This window comes from Panicum virgatum, chromosome 3N (genome assembly GCF_016808335.1).
Source record: "Panicum virgatum strain AP13 chromosome 3N, P.virgatum_v5, whole genome shotgun sequence".
Taxonomy (NCBI): Eukaryota; Viridiplantae; Streptophyta; class Magnoliopsida; order Poales; family Poaceae; genus Panicum; species Panicum virgatum.
This window is the reverse complement of record NC_053147.1, coordinates 36,056,028-36,073,327: the sequence shown is the minus strand read 5'-3', so window position 1 is coordinate 36,073,327 and position 17,300 is coordinate 36,056,028. Positions and strand designations below refer to the sequence as shown.

At 43.8% G+C, this 17,300-nt stretch overlaps 1 protein-coding gene and 1 non-coding gene across 2 annotated transcripts; one reads left to right on the top strand and one right to left on the bottom strand.

Annotated features, from left to right (window-relative positions):
* Positions 1-5,101: 5,101 nt before the first annotated feature.
* On the bottom strand, positions 5,102-5,208 carry LOC120668302. The gene has a single exon (XR_005672395.1). It is a non-coding gene; the product is annotated as a small nucleolar RNA R71 (small nucleolar RNA).
* A 10,636-nt stretch (positions 5,209-15,844) lies between these two features.
* On the top strand, positions 15,845-16,800 carry LOC120667780. The gene is made up of 2 exons (XM_039947782.1): positions 15,845-16,194; positions 16,357-16,800. The coding sequence occupies exons 1-2, from the start codon at positions 15,845-15,847 to the stop codon at positions 16,703-16,705; spliced, it is 699 nt and encodes a 232-aa protein (XP_039803716.1). The 3' UTR covers positions 16,706-16,800.
* Positions 16,801-17,300: the final 500 nt, after the last annotated feature.

Below are 17,300 nucleotides of genomic sequence, written 5' to 3'. Positions count from 1 at the left end.
CATCACAAAAAAACAGAGACAAAAGGAAGTGGCGGCAGCAGCAGTCCGTTAGTGCCGCAGAATCTGGGGAAGGAGAAAGTGAGGAACCTAAGCATAGGAATGATCAGGAGCAAGCGACTGTGGTCAAGCTGCGGCAGCAGTGGCAGGGAGGTCATCATGGTCTGATGATTTGACAAACTGATTAGACACAACCTTAAACCTATGCTGACTTTGGAAGATTGATCCATGTATGCAAGAAAACCTACTAACAAACTATTTTTTTCCAGAATGGGGGAGCCTGAAGTTTCATTACTCAAGAGCAACGAAATTACAGTTTTTTTTGGCAAGTCTGGGTCAAGAGGTTGCCCTCTTACCCTCCAGTTCAATCAGTTTAGTTTTGTCAATCTCCTCAGGACTTCTTTCTGCCACAAATTTGGGATTTCTTTCTTGCCACAACTCTTGTGATGATCAGTTTGGTCTGCTCTTGTATCCTGAGTGCTGATTCAGAGTACCATGTATTTGATGCTTTTATGTGAAATCACTTTATTACACCTATGCTTGTTCAAGTGTTCTATAATCAGTGTTATGTTTCAATTTTGAGTTTCATTTTCAGTTAACATTGACTAAATGCTGTCTTATTCATTTTGAGATAACAGATCCCTATGTGCTTAAAAAGACCACAATTGCAAGTAATGCTTCCGTGCCCATTGACAGTTACTTTGAATTTCTAAGCGTCGTCGATGTTTAGATCTCTTGCATCTGTTACAATGAATGTTTCATCTCCTAATATGTCCTTCACTGCAAATTTTTCAGGGCAGAATAGTTCATCATAGAACTTCTCGTACATATCTCAGGTATAAATGGTTTTAGCATGCTTTTTAATTGGAACTCGTATCCTTAGTTATTGCGGGATCTGCGTGCCATTCAAAAGGTGCAATTGTTTTCTATGTTGTATTCATTTTGTTCTAGAATATTTGTTTTCTATAGTGTATTCATTTTTTTAGAATATTTCAATAATACTAAGGTGTCTCCAGATAAGTATAGAAGTGTACCTATTTTGTGACGTGGTCCTCTTTGCCATCATCATCTCTTCTTCCACTTTGCAATTCGTTGAATGTACTAACAAACATGTGCACTGGGGCAGCTCATTGAATAAGCTTCTTCACCATATGGTTTGCACTGTCGCTGCGTTGTCTGCTGGTCATGCCTCCAATTAATATTTTCATGAAGTATGGTCGACAAGATGTCTCCATCTACACTCGGATTGGTATTGGTAAATTTTATCAATGACCAGTTTGTTAAATTCTTTCTTGAAACTGTTGTATTTTGAATAGATGTTGCCTAGTTTTTGTTTGGCAATCCTCAGAACATGCCATCTGCAACACCTATGTCTTGAGTTGCTAAGTGTCGTTCTTATCACCCTTCCCATTACAGCACATTGATCTGTTATTTTTGCACAAAAGATGGAAAATAATTTATGGTAATTTTTTATCTCAAGGCATAGATTTAACAATATTATTTCCATTTACATGAATTAGTTGCTAGCTAAGCAGGAAGGATGTACCTGTTAGTATGGTCTTTGGGGCTGCATTTGACATGATAGCTGCATTAGGCGTAATATCCAAAAAGGTTGAAAATGTCCACTCGAAATCTTCTACCTTCTCGCTTTTTAATAGAACTTCACTGAATATAGCAGATTGGAAATGGTTATTGACACCCACAAAAATATCGAATGGTAGGTTGTATAATTTTGTTTTTGTGTCGGTTGTGTGAAATATAACCACATCTCCAAAATGGGTATAGTTATATGGTTCTTCCCGGTGCACCATAGCATGTATTTAATCCTTCCTTCATTGTCAAGTTGGAATCTTATCCTCATAGCTGGATCATTGCTTTTCCCATTTTCTAGAAGGCTTAATGTCTTTCCTATATCATCTTTCATGTTCTCTTGACTCAACTTGGCACAGATGGAGCATACAACTTTCTTTCTCATTGGGACACGTCCATTGCCATCGGTGACTGCAAGGGTGCGGCAAACTCCAACAATTGTCACATTGTTCTCCCTCAACCTTCTTATGAAGTCCCTTGTTACACCATCTATTTCTCTATGTGAGTTTCATTGCTTGTTTCACTGTAGTAGGTATAAAACCTGTGGTTGTGTTCATCAATAACTTTGTTGATGTACCAACCGTGATCTTTAGTTCTTAATAATCGATCAGTGTCTTGCAACCTGTTCGGCACGAAGCTGTATTGGGATTTTTGTCATGACCGTGGATATTGTGGCATAATGAGAATGAAGGTAAAAAGGTTTAGGTTCATTGTTTCTAGCCTTCTAATTTTACATATGTCTATTATCATGTATTATTGAAATGCTTTAGTCTGCTTCTTGTTACCTCACAAGAGCACGCCACGTCTTGCTTTGTACGGTATTTCTCGATGTTCCATCTTGCACAGCCATATCTTATTCCAAATCCCACTTCCCATGAGTACAAGTTATAGTAGTCCTTTTCTTCCTCACAGCTGTTAATGATTGTTCGCACAAATGGAAGAATAATGCTTGACCGGGTTTCTCCGCCGCACATCGAGTGCTCTACTTATTGCACTCTCTTCATTGGGAGCGATATGTGACTCTGGTCCTTAGATTGCTCTTTTTCTGCATTTATCGACAAGTTTGTACTATGACATGGACTTTTATGTGCTGCCTCTAAATAATCATGGTTGGCTTTAGCAAATTTTTTATGCACTTGGTCGTGGTTGTAATGTGTATTGCATTTGGTATTTCTGAACATGTACTATATGTTGATGGCCATTGTTTCACGTTCTGACAGTCAACTTCTCGGGAATAAAATGACCTTTTGCACTATGTTCCATGCATATTTATTTAATTCAAATAAGTTCCACAAGTTTTGGATGAGTTGTGCATGCAGGAGATCACAGCCCAAAAGTGGATGAAAACGAAGAAAATCCAGGCCGCTCGGCCTCGACCATGTCGGCCGGCCTGACACCTCAACATACATGGGTGCATTCTTGTTTCATAAGAAATGTGACATGCTCACAATGCCCCTAAACCAGGGATTGGCCCCTGATTTAGTCGGTGGACCCGGAAGGCATAGGCATCAACCAAAAGGACCCACAAGTCGATGCCTAGATGAGCAAACGTCGGTGATACCTAACCAAGGAGCAATCTCATGGCTTGATTTACAACGTTGGTGAAACGGAGGGTTGACAAGCCGCCCTGCCTAGGATAACGACATTTGGACCAAGCACCAACGGAACCGACCTCAAGAGGTAATCAACAGCGCCCACCAGAAGGCGATGGCCACATGGCCACTCCCCCAGGCCGGCCGGCCTAGGGGAGGCCGGCCGGCCTAGGGGAGGCCGCCCGGCCCCACTTGTCAGCCACCGAGGTCGCCCTTTCACATGAAGTCTAAGCCAAGTAAGGGTAGCTTACACCTGTAGTACCGGCCACTGAACCGACCTTGAACTACTATAAATAGGCCTTCCATCCTCACTTGTAAGACACACCAAAATGAGCTCTCTTCTCTCATTTCTAGAGTAGGTTAGTAGTTAGGAGTTAGAGTCAAGTCGAGCTTGTCTCGGGGATCTGGAGTTGTCATCGGACCTCGATATAAGCTCTTGTATCTTTTCCTTTGACTTTATTAATATAAGTAATTTTTTTATTTACTTCGAGTTAGCTTTACTTTCCGCAAGTCGTCTACCTTTCCAAGTACAAGTACTTGTCTGCGGAAGTAATTTATCTATAGTTCAGTTTAAGTTATCCTTCTTGTTTGTCGAAACTTGTCTTATGGGTTTTCTCGCCCGGACTAGTGAGCCCAAGTTAGTTCGCTAGGTTGAGGGAGATTTCTTTTGAAGGCCTCAAGACAAATCCTAGTATCGAGTGCAGACGTGGTGTCTGACTTATTGCTAGCTAGAAAGTGTGATCCACCCCATAGTACTGCAGTGGTAGTCGACAAGTGGTGACAGTCTTGTCCGTCCTTCGTAGTCCACCACATTCGGGTGTTTTCACAGCAGTAGTTGTCGACTGTCGTTGGACTCCCTTCTCACCCCAGTATGAGTCCATCTTTGAGGCCGCCGATGTAGGATCCAGGTTCTCGTCATCCAGGAAGAAGCTTAGGTCTGTTCTAGCGAGGCTAGCTCAGTAGTTTAGAAGTGTATCAGGTGTACTTTCTCACTCGTTGTCCTCCCAGCTACTACCTCTCTAAGGTATAGAGTCTCCTGTGTCCAACGGTCATTGCCTAGCCATTTATCCTATCGATTTATCTTGCTTACCCCTACTGAATTAGTCGGTCGATATAATCAGTAAAGGTTGTCACTACGATTTCCGATATACTTTACCATAGTGCTTCCTTGAGGATTTTCACGATACCCCGGAATACTCCGTGGTGAAGTGCTACACCGGTGATTCTGTGCGCTTGCGGAATACCATTTCATATTGAGCATAAGAGACACCAACAAGCATTTTTTGCGCCGTTGCTGGGGAAGCAATTGGCTAAAGTTATCATAGAATTGTATGATAAACTTTACTGTTCTATCACCGCTAGTTTTAGCGGGATTACCATTGCTCTCTCTCTCTCTCTCTCTCTTGTTTGATTGATGCAAAGCAGTGCATGACCAGTTTCGATCTACCATCAAACTTCAATCCGAATCCTGAAAGAATTGGTAGAATTGTGAGACGCCGCGTCGTTCCGCCTCAGAAGAGACTCACTTGGAATCCCAGATCACCACTTCAACGACACCCATGGCTAAGACTCTTTGTCACTACTCAACCCTGTCCAGCAGCCACATCCCAACTGGACTGAACAATGACCAAGGCAATGATGGCTTTGAGCTCAAGTCTGGGTTGGTGAACATGGTTTAAGCAAGTATGTTCTGCGGTAAGGCATCCGAGGATGCTAACGCTCATCTCCAGAATTTTTTGGAAGTGAGTAGTACCATCAACCCCAGAGGCACTACAATGGATAACGTCCGTCTTCAACTGTTCCCATTCTCTTTGCTCGGCAAAGCGAAGATGTGGTTCTACACCAACAAAGCAGACTTCACTACCTTGGATGCCTATTCCAATGCATTCCTGACCAAGTAATTCCTGGTGGGCAAGACAAATGTTCTCCGGAGCAAGATCTCCGGATTTCAGCAACTCCCGGATGAAACCTTCCCGGAAGCATGGGAGAGATTTCAGGAATACATCGCAGCATGCCCATACCACGGCTTGGAAGAATGGCTGATTATTCAGAGTTTCTTCCATGGACTGAACATGCCAGCTCAGAATCACATTGATATAGTATCTGATGGTTCTTTTCTCTCGCTCGATGTCACAAGAGTGCGCAAAGGCGCTGGTGGAGAAGATTGCTTCCAACAAGAGTTGGAAGGGAGATAGGCAGCAACCCCGCAAGGGAATTCACCATATCGACGTCGATATGCTCGCCGCCTAGATGGACCTTCTCTTGAAAAGGTTGTAGTCTCCGCACCAGGAGGCCAACCAGATTATGGACTCTTGCATGACATGTGAGACTGGACATACAGGCAACTCTTGCCAGCTCACTCAGGAGGAAGCGAACTTTGTTGGAACGAAAAATTCCAACAATTCGGGATTTCGTCTTCAGCAGGGTTGGAACTCCAAGCCCAATCTCCCCTTCGGCCAACAGCAAGGTATGAATTTCAATAACAATTTTTAGTCAACTTTAAGAGATCTAGTGTTGGGCCAAAAACAAATCAATGACAAGATTAGTAAGAAATTCCTTGCTAATGATAAGATTTTTGAATCAATGGTCGCGCAACTAGAGGGGCTCAATTCTGTTATTAAGAACCAACTGAGCTTTAATAAAATGTTGTGATATCAGCCCTGCCAATGTATCATATGTGTACTTTCCTCCTGCCAAAAACAATTATTGATCAGATAGATAAGTATAGGAAACATTACTTATGGTGCAGTATCAATGCTAGAAACTCTCCAAAGGCAGCTTGGAATATGTTCTGCTTACCTAAAGAAGATGGTGGCCTTGGAGTTCTAAACCTCAAAACACAAAATGAGGCTCTTATGATGAAAAATCTACATAAGTTTTATAATAAAGTGGATACCCATGGGTACAACTGGTCTGGGACAAGCACTATCAAAATGGTAAACTGGCAAGTCACATCAAGAAAGGTTCTTTCTGGTGGCGTGACAATTTGAAACTTCTTGACAAATTTAAAGCTCTAGCCACGTGTAATTTACAGGATGGGTCCACTTGTTTTCTCTGGCTCGATCTTTGCGGGAAGGGCAAGTGCAACGCCAAGCTTACCCAGAGTTCTTCTCTTTTATTAGGAACAAAATGATCAGCTTTCACAGAGCCAGTTTAGTTGAACATTTCCATCATCAGTTCCATCTTCCACTTTCAGAGGAAGCTTTCATCCAGATGGGGCTCCTACATGAACTCATCAATAATCAAGTAGCAAGTCATACCGCAGATAGGTGGACCTATATATGGGGAGGTCCTTTCTTCTACTCAGAAAAGGCGTACAAGCAACTAATTGGTCATGCACAGGTGTATCACAACTTTCTTTGGATTTGGAAATAAGTTATCAAAACAAGCACAAAGTGTTCTTTTGGCTATTGCTCAAAGATCGTTTGAGCACAAGGAACAGCCTTAGAAGGAAAACTATGATCTTTCCCTCCTATGATTGTGTTCTTTGTGCTGACACTTGTGAAGAAACTATGGAACACCTCGTTCTACATTGTTCAATTGCTAACAATTGCTAGAATCTACTAGGTCTGAATGTGCCCCATCAAACCTACTTTTCCGAAGCGATTGACAGTTTCAAACTTCAGTTACACACTCTTCTTTTCATGCCCTGTTTGGTTTGGTACATAGCACACGTAGCACAAACTTTGACCAATAATTAGGGGTACTAAAAAAGGCAGTTTACAAAACTAACTCCACAACCCCTGCGCTACTTCGCGAGACGAATCTAATGAGGTCTTTGACCGCACGATTAGAAGTTGGTTACTGTAGTATTATTGTAGCTAATCATCGATTAATTACTGTCATTAGATTCGTCGTGAAAAGTTACACCCATCTGTGAAAAGGTTTTGCAAATAAACTTCGTTTAGTACTCCATGCATGCAAGATTTTTTTTTTAGCGCCAGTAGCGCAATGGAACCAAACAAGGCCCGCATTTGGATCTCACGGAATGATCTCATCTTTTAAGGACAGCAGCCATCTCCAAGCAACCGTCGAATGGTCCTCAAGAAAGAACTCGTGTTGCTTTTGCACAGAGTTAAAGCAAAACACAAACTTTTGTTAGAAGAATGGATAGCTTTTTTTATAACAGTCGAGATTTTTTTCCTTTCTTTTTTTCTTATTAAGCCTTTTGCTGTACAACTCTTTTTCTTATGTTTAATTTAATTATATTCAGGGGAGCAATCCCCTCCTGTTACTTCAAAAAAAAAAGATAAGACAAGCCCTCAATCTTCCGTCTTGTTTAGTTCTTTTGGCCAAATTTTTTGAACCGAAATCTTACTATTTCGGAGTACTAAATAAAGTCTATCTACAAAACTTTTTGCAGGAATGGATTGTAAATCGCGAGACGAATCTGTTGACACCGTTTTTGACACGTGTCAAGGAAGGTGATTTCGGTGAAGGAAAGGTGGCCGATTCAAAAGAAACCAAAAGATGCACAGAGTTGGAATCGGCCGATGGGAGTCCGTCCGATGGACCAGGAGAATATTCTGCGAAGATGCTGATTAGTCCACTCTGGTGCTCGGCCGATGGAGAGTTGCCGATGAAGTCAAGGAAGGAGAAGAGGATCCGGACTCTACGAGAATCTTGATGATTCGGTTGTAATATTTTAAGTAGTTTATCTTTTAGATAGTTTTTTCTTTAGGGTCAAGTAATGTTTGCCGTAATCGGTTAGGACTTGATAGCGCTAGGCTATATATATCAGTTGTAAGGGTCCGGAAAAACTTGATACACATCCAATACAACAAAATTTACAATTCATTTACACTTTTTCGACGACTTCGCCTTTCCTTTTTCTTTTTCGACGAGTTTTTTCAAGTTGATCAAGGATGCCTCACATTCGAGTGACTTGATTTGCTGGTGAGTTTTCGTTTTACCGAGTATATTTGAGCTTTTGCTACTGGGCACATCGCTGTGGCTTCGTTCAAATCTATTCAAAAGTTATCGAGTTTATCTAGGCTTTGACTTCCGGGCGCATCGCTGTTGTCTCGTCTAGATTTATTCACCAATTATCGATATCAGCTAGATTTGTAGGTTTTCCTATGCTTTTTGGCCATTATCACATCTAAAAACATACTAGATCGGCTTTAAGTTTTGGAGTAACACTTTTGTTATCTCAAGAGCCGGTTTAGATTTGTTTTTAGATTCACATCATCTGAGTTACACATTCGTAACCTAGATCTTGTCATACATATACGATCGGCTGTTCAAAGCCAGTTTTGTCATTTAGTGTATCGGCTGATCCTGCCGATACGCTCGTTTTATACGCTGGTATTTAATATCTTTTTGTCGTCTATAGTATCGGCAAAGCTTGTCGATACGCCCATCTGAGAGATATTCGGAATCCCAGCCGATACGCTCTCGAATTTGACTTTGTTTTCTCTCTTGTCAATTTCAGGTCAAATTGACTGGCACACTTGGTTGACTTTTCCGTGCCTCGGCAAACAATTGCCCTCGGATTCCAGTGTGTTGATTTTTACATCAACACATCTTTTGGCACGCTCAGTGGGACAAAAAGCTTCAACATGGTGGATATTACTGATAAATCAGCAGTCAGTGAAGAGAACCAGATTCTTGTTCCTGAAGATAAGCTCAAAGAAGAACAAAAGAAGGAATATGAAGAGCTGGTGGAGAGATTCAAACGTGAATGTCTCAAGTCGTACAGCGTCAACAGATCTGGTGTGGTGATCAAGAAGTTCAATCTTCCATCTTTCCAGCCATTAACAGAGGCTCAACGTGAAAGCAAGATGATAGACGCAGTTGGACAACCTGTGGCACAAGCCTTCATCAAGAGTGCAACAGTCATGGGCAACACGGTGCACAATGCAGTGGTCAAGACTTTTGCTGAAGGCATGTTACCAGGGTGCATGGGTCCTTGCTATATACAACCAAATCATATGCAATATACTCCCTTGGAGGTGTCTATGGCAGCAGCCCTGTCGGCTCAAGATAGCCAGGCAGGAACAAGCAACAGTCAAACTCCACCCCAGATGACTATTGCAGCATCGGCGGGTACAACAGATCCTATCTACTCAACCACGCCTCCGATTGCTACAACTGTGCAAGATGGATCCGCGTCTGTATTTCCTAAAGGGTGGAATCCTGCTACTGGGTATGGTATGCATCCGGATTTCTTTTCTACGCCACCCAAGATGCAATTTAATGCGCCGGCTTCTCAGCCGATAGCCTCTCAGCCTGATCCATCGGCCGTTCAGCCGATGGGTGCACAGCAGGATGCATCGGCAACACAGCTGAATGCGCAAGGCACATGGAGTCCACAACAGATGGCACAAGCTAATGCATCGGCGCCACCGCCGATGACCCCACAGCAGCGTCTTGCTATCCTGCTCCAACCCCAGTCTCCTTCAGAAGTGTTATTGTCGCAATCTCTGCATTAGAAGGGAGTCAACTGGGTATTCCATAATCAAGCAACTGGACACATACGGTATGTTAATGTGCCGTACATGAATATTACTGGTCAACAATCGGCTAACCCATTAGCTACACAGCCGACGATGACTCAGCAGACACCTAATCGGATAGCTCAGCAAGCACAATAGATGCAATCGGTTGGACAGCCGATGAACCATGTAGCTCAACAACTTGCGATGATGACCAATGCAGCGAGTACAGTTTCCCCTCAGAAAATGCCAATAGTTGAGCCGCAAGTTGATTGGAGCACAAAGATAGCTGAAGTGATGAGGGAGTAGTTTGGTTTGAGGCCAAAGCAACAATCCGTTATGTACAAGACTCCCATCCTCTGGTTTACAATCAGATTCCTCTCCCCCACAAGTACAAGATGCCTGACTTCACAAAGTTCTCAGGGCAGGGAGAAATTTTTACGATGGAATATGTTAATAGGTTCCTTCTACAGTTGGGAGAAGCGGGCAACCATGATGCACTCAGAGTCTGTTTATTCTCCTTGTCTTTGTCTGGATCGGCTTTTGCTTGGTTCACCACTTTTCCGGCAAACTCCATATTATATTGGGCCGATCTAGAGAGACAATTTCATCAGTTCTTCTTCTCCGGGATTACTGAGTTAAAGTTGACCGATTCGACCGGCTTGAGACAAAGAAACGATGAATCAATTGCTGCTTTTATCCAAAGGTTCAGAGATGTCAAGAATCGATGTTACAGTTTGGTTCTGTCCGATCAGCAGTTGGGCGATGCAGCATTCAATGGGCTCTTACCGCACATTAAAGATAAATATGCATCGCAGGAGTTTGAAAGTATTAGCCAGATCGCGAGTCGTATGACAGGAGAGACTCGATCCTACGAGTCCAAGAAGCCTTTTCAGAAGAAGATCAACTATGTGGAATATTCTACCAATGATGAGTCTGAAGAGGAGCAAGAAACGGTCGCATCGGCTGAGTGGATACAGAATAGCAAAAAGCCGGTGACGTGTCCGTTTGGGAAGAAAGAGCCTGAGTCGTATGGGTTTGACATCATCAAAGCCAACAAGATCTTTGACTTGTTATTATCGGAAGGGTTGATCAAGTTGAAGCCATATCACAAGATTCCATCGGAGGACGAGCTCAAAAATATAAAGTACTGCAAATGGCACAACGCCACGTCGCATGACACAAATGAGTGCAAGGTCTTCCGACAGCATATTCAGATGGCTTTCGAACAAGGGAGATTGAAATTTGAGACTCCCAAGAAGATGATGAAGATCGACGGACATCCTTTCACCACAAACATGGTTGATGTGGCCAGAGATGAAGGTTCTCCTCAAGCCAAGATTCTGACATCATCATCGGCCAAGAAATCTGGAGCTGTTGATCCTAAAGCGCAGATAGCGGCCGATGATGTCAAAGGAAAGGGTCCAATGAAGGATGCTGAACGTTCATCAGCACCATGTAGACGTGTAACGTCTCAAATGCTGTTGAACAAGTTTCAGCGTGATCGTGAAAGGCGGTAACGTAGAGAAGAAGAGGAGCGACATGAGCAAGATCATTGGAGGTGTCCTTTCTTTGTCTACTGCTGGGAAGAAGGGTTGGCATTGCCATCGGCATATGATTGTCCCGAATGCAATGGTCAAGGCAGCCAATCATATGAAAAGTCACGTCATGAGCCCTATCGGCGTGAGCATACTTCTGTGCATGATCGGCTAGGAAAAAGGGTATCGGTGCATGATCGACTGGGGGGGCAGGACAATGCTACGTGATCCTGCTGGGAGAAGAGTGCATGTACACGATCGGCTAGAACAGGTGGCCGATGACAGAGTGCAAGATGATCAGCCGATGCGGAAAGATCCAGAACGAGAGCCCGATCGCGCAGATCAATCTCAATGGTGTCCGGGGGGTTTGACTAGGTCTCAGAAGCAACGTGTTCAGAGGTTACGCCAGCTGGAGATCATTGAGGAAGAACAAGAACAGATTCTGCACAAGAAAGGGATCAGGTCACAATTTTGGTGTGCTAAGCCCAAGGCCGATTGTGATCAAGATTTTGGATCATCAGCTGCGCCAATTAATATGGTTTTCATAATGCCGAAAGAGTTTATGGCGCCAGATGATGAAGATCATGAACCAGAATTAAAGGAAGCCATGGCACAGTTAAATTTGGAACCATTGCCAGCAACATTTGAGAAGCCAGAAGATGATAAGAGGCAGCATCTTAAGGCACTATTCCTGAAGGGATTCGTTGATGGCAAGCCTGTTACGAAAATGTTGTTTGATGGAGGTGCAGCCGTGAATATAATGCCCTATGTTATGCTACGCAAGCTTGGGAAGAATCAAGATGATCTGATGAAGACTGATATGATGCTTAAGGATTTCGAAGGAGTCGTATCTCCTGCTTTAGGGACATTATGTGTCGATCTCACAATTGCCAGTAAGTCCCTTCCCACAACTTTCTTCATTATTAATGGCAAAGGTTCATATAGTTTGCTGTTGGGTCGGGATTGGATACATGCCAATTGTTACATTCCATCTACTATGCATCAATGTTTGATTCAGTGGGTTGACGATACTCTTGAAATAGTATCGGCCGATTCGTCATTCAGTGTGGCATCGGCTGAAGCCCATATAGTGAGTTATGATCGGATGAATTGTCTTTCTGGTCAAGCATGGGAGAAGGATTTCTTTCGGATGGCTGATTATGAAGTCACATCGGTGAAGTCAGGAGATTTTTTGGATGAATCTTGATCAAGGAGGGGTATGGACGATTGTAGTATCGGCCGGATTTTGTAAGTTATAGCCAATACCAGAAAGTATTGCCTTTAGTGCAAAAAATATGTGAAAGCCGATTTGCAAGTCAGATGCATCGGTTGTAACATGGCCGACATGATATGAGTCGCCCTTAGAGCCATAAATCATAAAGACAAAGTTTCTGGAAATGGATCATGTGTTTGCAATTCCTGGATATTACAATACATGGAGTGCCTTTACAGTAATCCTAGAGCTTCTCGGATTACTTTTGTCGCACGCAGGCGAATTTGATCAATGTGTGCGATCACTTGATTATTATCCGCCAATGAGCTAGAAATCAGCTGCAGACTCTTATGGAGTTGATATGCTTGACGAGCATATTTCTGCTTGTCTTCTTGGAATTTGGTGATGGCAGGTGGAATCTGAGAAAGATCGTGATCTGCGATATCTATTGCTTGGTTTACCCGATTAAGTTCTTGCGGAAGACGATCACGTTCAGCTTCCAATTTAGCTTTGTTCCTCAAGATGCTAGCCTGGGTGTCATTCAGGGACTTGATTTCACCAACGGCCGATTCTGCTAAAACTTTGAAGTTGTCCCTCTGTTTGATGATTTCTTCCTGCCGACGACGATCGGCGAGTTGTTTCTGAGCCTTGTTGAATTGTGCGGTGGCTCTCGATGAAGGCTGTAGGAGTTAGTGCATCTTCGATTACTTCTGGGAGTTTACCCTCCAATTCTTCCAAGATGGCGCGGATCGGCTGTGCGTTCTTGATCAGTTGGCCGATGTCTTGATTCAGAAATTGGAGGGATTCTTGGAGTCTGGCCTTGATTTCATTTGATAATACAGCTGAATCGGCCGATGATGTTTTTCTCCTTCTTCCTGAGAAGTAGCTCCGATTTGGAAAGAGAATAGACTGTTGTCCGGGGACTCCTGTGCCTGAAAATAAGATAATGTTAAGATGGCCGATGGAAACAAAAGAGTAATGGAATCGGCCAACAGAAAGAATAGTTGTTTACCTGCTTCAAGTGTATTTCTTCCAGATTAGAACCAGCAGGGATGAGGGGTTGCGATGAAGAGCTCGGGATTGCAGTGTTTGGATGGCCAAGTAATTCAGATAGTGCATGGTCGGCAAGCTGAAGGATGATTGTCAGAAATATACAGAATATGTTCGTGAGCGAGTTCTGAAATCATTCCTGTATCAATGGAGAGTCCGCCCTGGATGTCCTGGGAGTTGGAGGCGAATGTTGTATCTGATGAAACCAAAAGGAAATAATACCAGATTCAGAATCATGAAAAGATTTAGATACTTACTGAGTAAACAGAATCATACCTGAATGATGGGTGATGGAGGAGGAGGTGTTTTCTGAGGATTTTCTTCTTCTTCAGATTGGTGTTCAGGGGTATCTTGATTGTGAGATGAAAATATGATCAGCATTCAGATAAAGTGGGGTCATAAAGGATTCAAGTTTTCTTACCTTCTGAAGAAGAAGGAAGATTGACTGGAACATCTGTTTGAAGTGTTGTTGCTGCTGAAGATTGGCCTGGAGATTTTTTTTTCTTACGGGTTGTTACCTTAGTGTAAGATACCTTGCATTTTCTCCCAGTGGGCACATCTGTAAGAGTCGGGGCACCATAGCCGATGTTTGGCTTATCGGCTGGCAGGGCGTAGTTGATCGGCTGCCCACTCCTGCTGATTATTGGAGGATTTCGATCATCATTCTGCAAAGAGTAGAAGTTAAAAGGCTGCGAGCAAGAAGTGCTAAGAGACATTGTGGGGGTTGATTTTGCTTGTACCTCATTCTCGCTTGATTGATAATTGTTGTCTAGAGCGATGCAATATAAGTTGGCCGATTTGCAGAAAATATGCTCTTGCCATTCAGACCACCATTGGATGAAAGGGGTGGTGGCAAAAGGTGCAGTCTGCCAATCAGCTAGAAGTATCATGTTCACATCAGCCTCCAGGTTTTTCAGCCGATCATAAGAGAGGGCATTGTCAAGGGCTCCTCTAAACTGAACTTTGCCAGCGAAGAAGAGAAAAGGGGGCACTTGGCCAAATCCCAATTGTCTGGCTGACATTGATGGATTATAAAACTCATAGCTAGGGGTATCTTTGCCAGCTGTGAAGTTGATTGGCAGAATTCTTGGAGAAATTATCTCTTTCATTATCTTTGTGGCTTCTTCGTCAGTCTTCCAAGAATCAAGCCGGAATTTGAAGGGATTCTCATAAATGACTTTTTCATCCTGATATGCAAACCAGATAGTAGAGATTTCTGGAAACCCAATGTAGAAGGATTTGAAAAAGTCAGTAATGCCAAGGATCTTGGGATCATTGGCAATCATGATAGCTGCTTCACCGAATGATGTGCATCGGCGAGTGACGGTTTCTTCTTTTTCGGAGAAGTTTTCTGATGGGAATTCTATCTCTGACAATTCGACTGTCATAGTTTTGTGCATGTACATGTGCAGCCACAACTGAATAAACCACCAAGGGCCTCCCAAGTTGGTGATCGGCTGGTTCTTTCTGAGCCTGGATGATACTTGATGAAGCAGATGGTAAACTGACCCCAGAAGATGTTTGCCGAGAGGGACAGGGTTGCCAGTAGCCAGATTTTCTACCAACTTGAGATTATTATTTGTTGGGCCAACGGTTTTACCACAAAAAATAAATTTCTCAAGCCACATATTGAGGAATGCAGCATGTTCTCTGGCAGATACAGATCCAGTTTTCATGTTCTTACTGATATATCCTTTCCATCCGCCGATGTTCTTTGTTTCGATCTTGAAAGAAGCTTTTTCTAGTAGACGGAAAGGTCAATCAGAAACATGGATATTCAGGCCGGTAAGCATCACGACATCCATTAGAGTCGGTGTCATGGGTCCATGGTTGAACATGAATGCATTAAGCGCATCGGACCAGAAGTAAGAAGTTGATATGAGCATCGGCTCGTTCCTAATCATCCCCGATAAGGATAGGTTCAGGCATTGGCTGATATCGTGTTGTTCCCAGTTGGTCCTCTGGGAATTGGCTATTCCGCGGAACTAATTTCTCCATCCGGGAGTAACGCTCGGCGAAGATCTGAAGGTTGGAGTCCAATCGACGTTCATATTGGAGGACTTAAGGGGGATCCTGCTGGTTTCCAAGTTGATTATACTAGTTGGGTCTGGATTTCCCATAGGACCTAAGCAGACCATGCTAGATTGATTTTCTAGCGGAATAATCATGTTACCCCTCAGATTCTGAAAAAGGCGGAAATGAGGAACACGACTGAAGGGATCGGCAGGGGAATGAAAAACAAATGCTACGGATGAAGAAAGGAGACGTACCTCTGGAATCTCGGAGATGGACGCCATTGCTAGAGGGGATGGTCCTTAGATTTGGATCTTCGAAACCCTAGGGAGCTGCGATGGCGGCGGTAGAACAGATGTGTTCTCGAGCAAGAGAGAAGGTGGAGGTGCTACAGGAAATGTGCCAGCGGAAGGGATGACGGAGATATTTATGCCCACTCGGTTCGCCGGAGGACGCCGCCGCCACGGAGATGGCGAACTAGGAGGAGGAGGTGCCAGGCTCGCAAGGGGCAACGTCGTCTACGCCGGCACACTCCATCGCTCGCCCTCCAAGCACCCACCTTTCCCTTCCTCCGGCGGCACCGCCGTGCTCTGCCTGGCCCGGCGAGCCGACGGTGACGACCGCAACGCCGAGAAAGCTGGCGGAGCGGGAGCTGGCGGTAACGCAGGAGTTCATCGCGTCGGCAGCGGCATGGAAGGCGCGGGAGCCGGCGTCGACCACCCCAACAGCACGTCGAGCCAGCACCGCCCAGCACGGCGAGCCCAGTACGTAGCTACCATACCTGCCGCTTACTGCCGCTCTTTTTTGTGCCGACCATGGAAGCGCGGAGGCGAGTTGCTATGCGCGCTGCCGAGGCGCCGACACCTGCAAGCACGCTTTGATTGTCTACAGATTGTAATTTTCTTACTCTGCTGGTTCATTCACAGGGAGCTGAAACGGGTGTTCTTACTGCCATTGTTCAAGGTATCATCCTGGGGACTTATGCTTTGGCTCGGTTACAGCGTTTTCTATGTCACCGTGAAGAATTTACTGGGCAAGTACTTGAAAGATGATGTTGTGTATGCTCAGTTGTATGCCTTCATTAAGAAGCTGGTAATGGCTGCTATGAAGGATCAAGAAATTAGGGAAGTGGTGTCGGCAACCATAATAGACATTGTTCCTCGTTCCCTTGAGCCAATAAATCCAATCTTACAGTTCAGGGAGTTGAGTCAGGTGAGGTTCTATTGTTACTGTAGCTTCATATGTTTGTTGTGGTACTACTACCTGAAGAAATGAAGCCTCGTCTTTAGTTCTCGTATGATTGATTAAGGGCTCAGCTGTCTGTACCTTGATGTTGATTGATAAAGTGGATGTAGCTTGCGGACATTGAGCATGCAGATCAACTGAAATGTTTTTGGTGAACCACAGGCATTATTAGCTATTAAGTGTTCTTTGAGAAAAAGCTAGCCGATCAGGGCAGCTACACCGTTCTCTTTTTCACCACTTCTGCAGGATCAGCTTAATAAGGGGCCACAGCCATTTATTGGAGTTGCAATACATGGCAACACAGTGGCAATGAATGATTTTTGTAAACAATTTTATATGCAAGTGAAGCCACAAATAAAAATATTAACATATCATGGATTTTCCATAAATTATCACAACGGAGCATCCATAGATAATCACTGTGCACCAGATTTAATTGCAAACACTAAATAAGCTGCAGTACTTAAGGAACACCTGGTCCACATCACACAGCTCACAACATAAATAGCCAACAGTGTTTTAACAAGACTGCTTACTGTTGGCAACCAAATTTGGCAAACACCGAGGCCGACCGGTCTGACCAGTTGGGCCGACCGGTCAGACCGATCTGGGCCTGTACAGTCCG

What these genes read in the sequence shown, in the direction of transcription:
- LOC120667780 (XM_039947782.1), top strand. Translation starts at nt 15,845, where the DNA reads ATGACGGAGATATTTATGCCCACTCGGTTCGCCGGAGGACGCCGCCGC. An exon ending in CGCCCAGCACGGCGAGCCCA is followed by an intron (nt 16,195 to 16,356) that starts GTACGTAGCTAC and finishes GTTCATTCACAG; the next exon opens with GGAGCTGAAACGGGTGTTCT.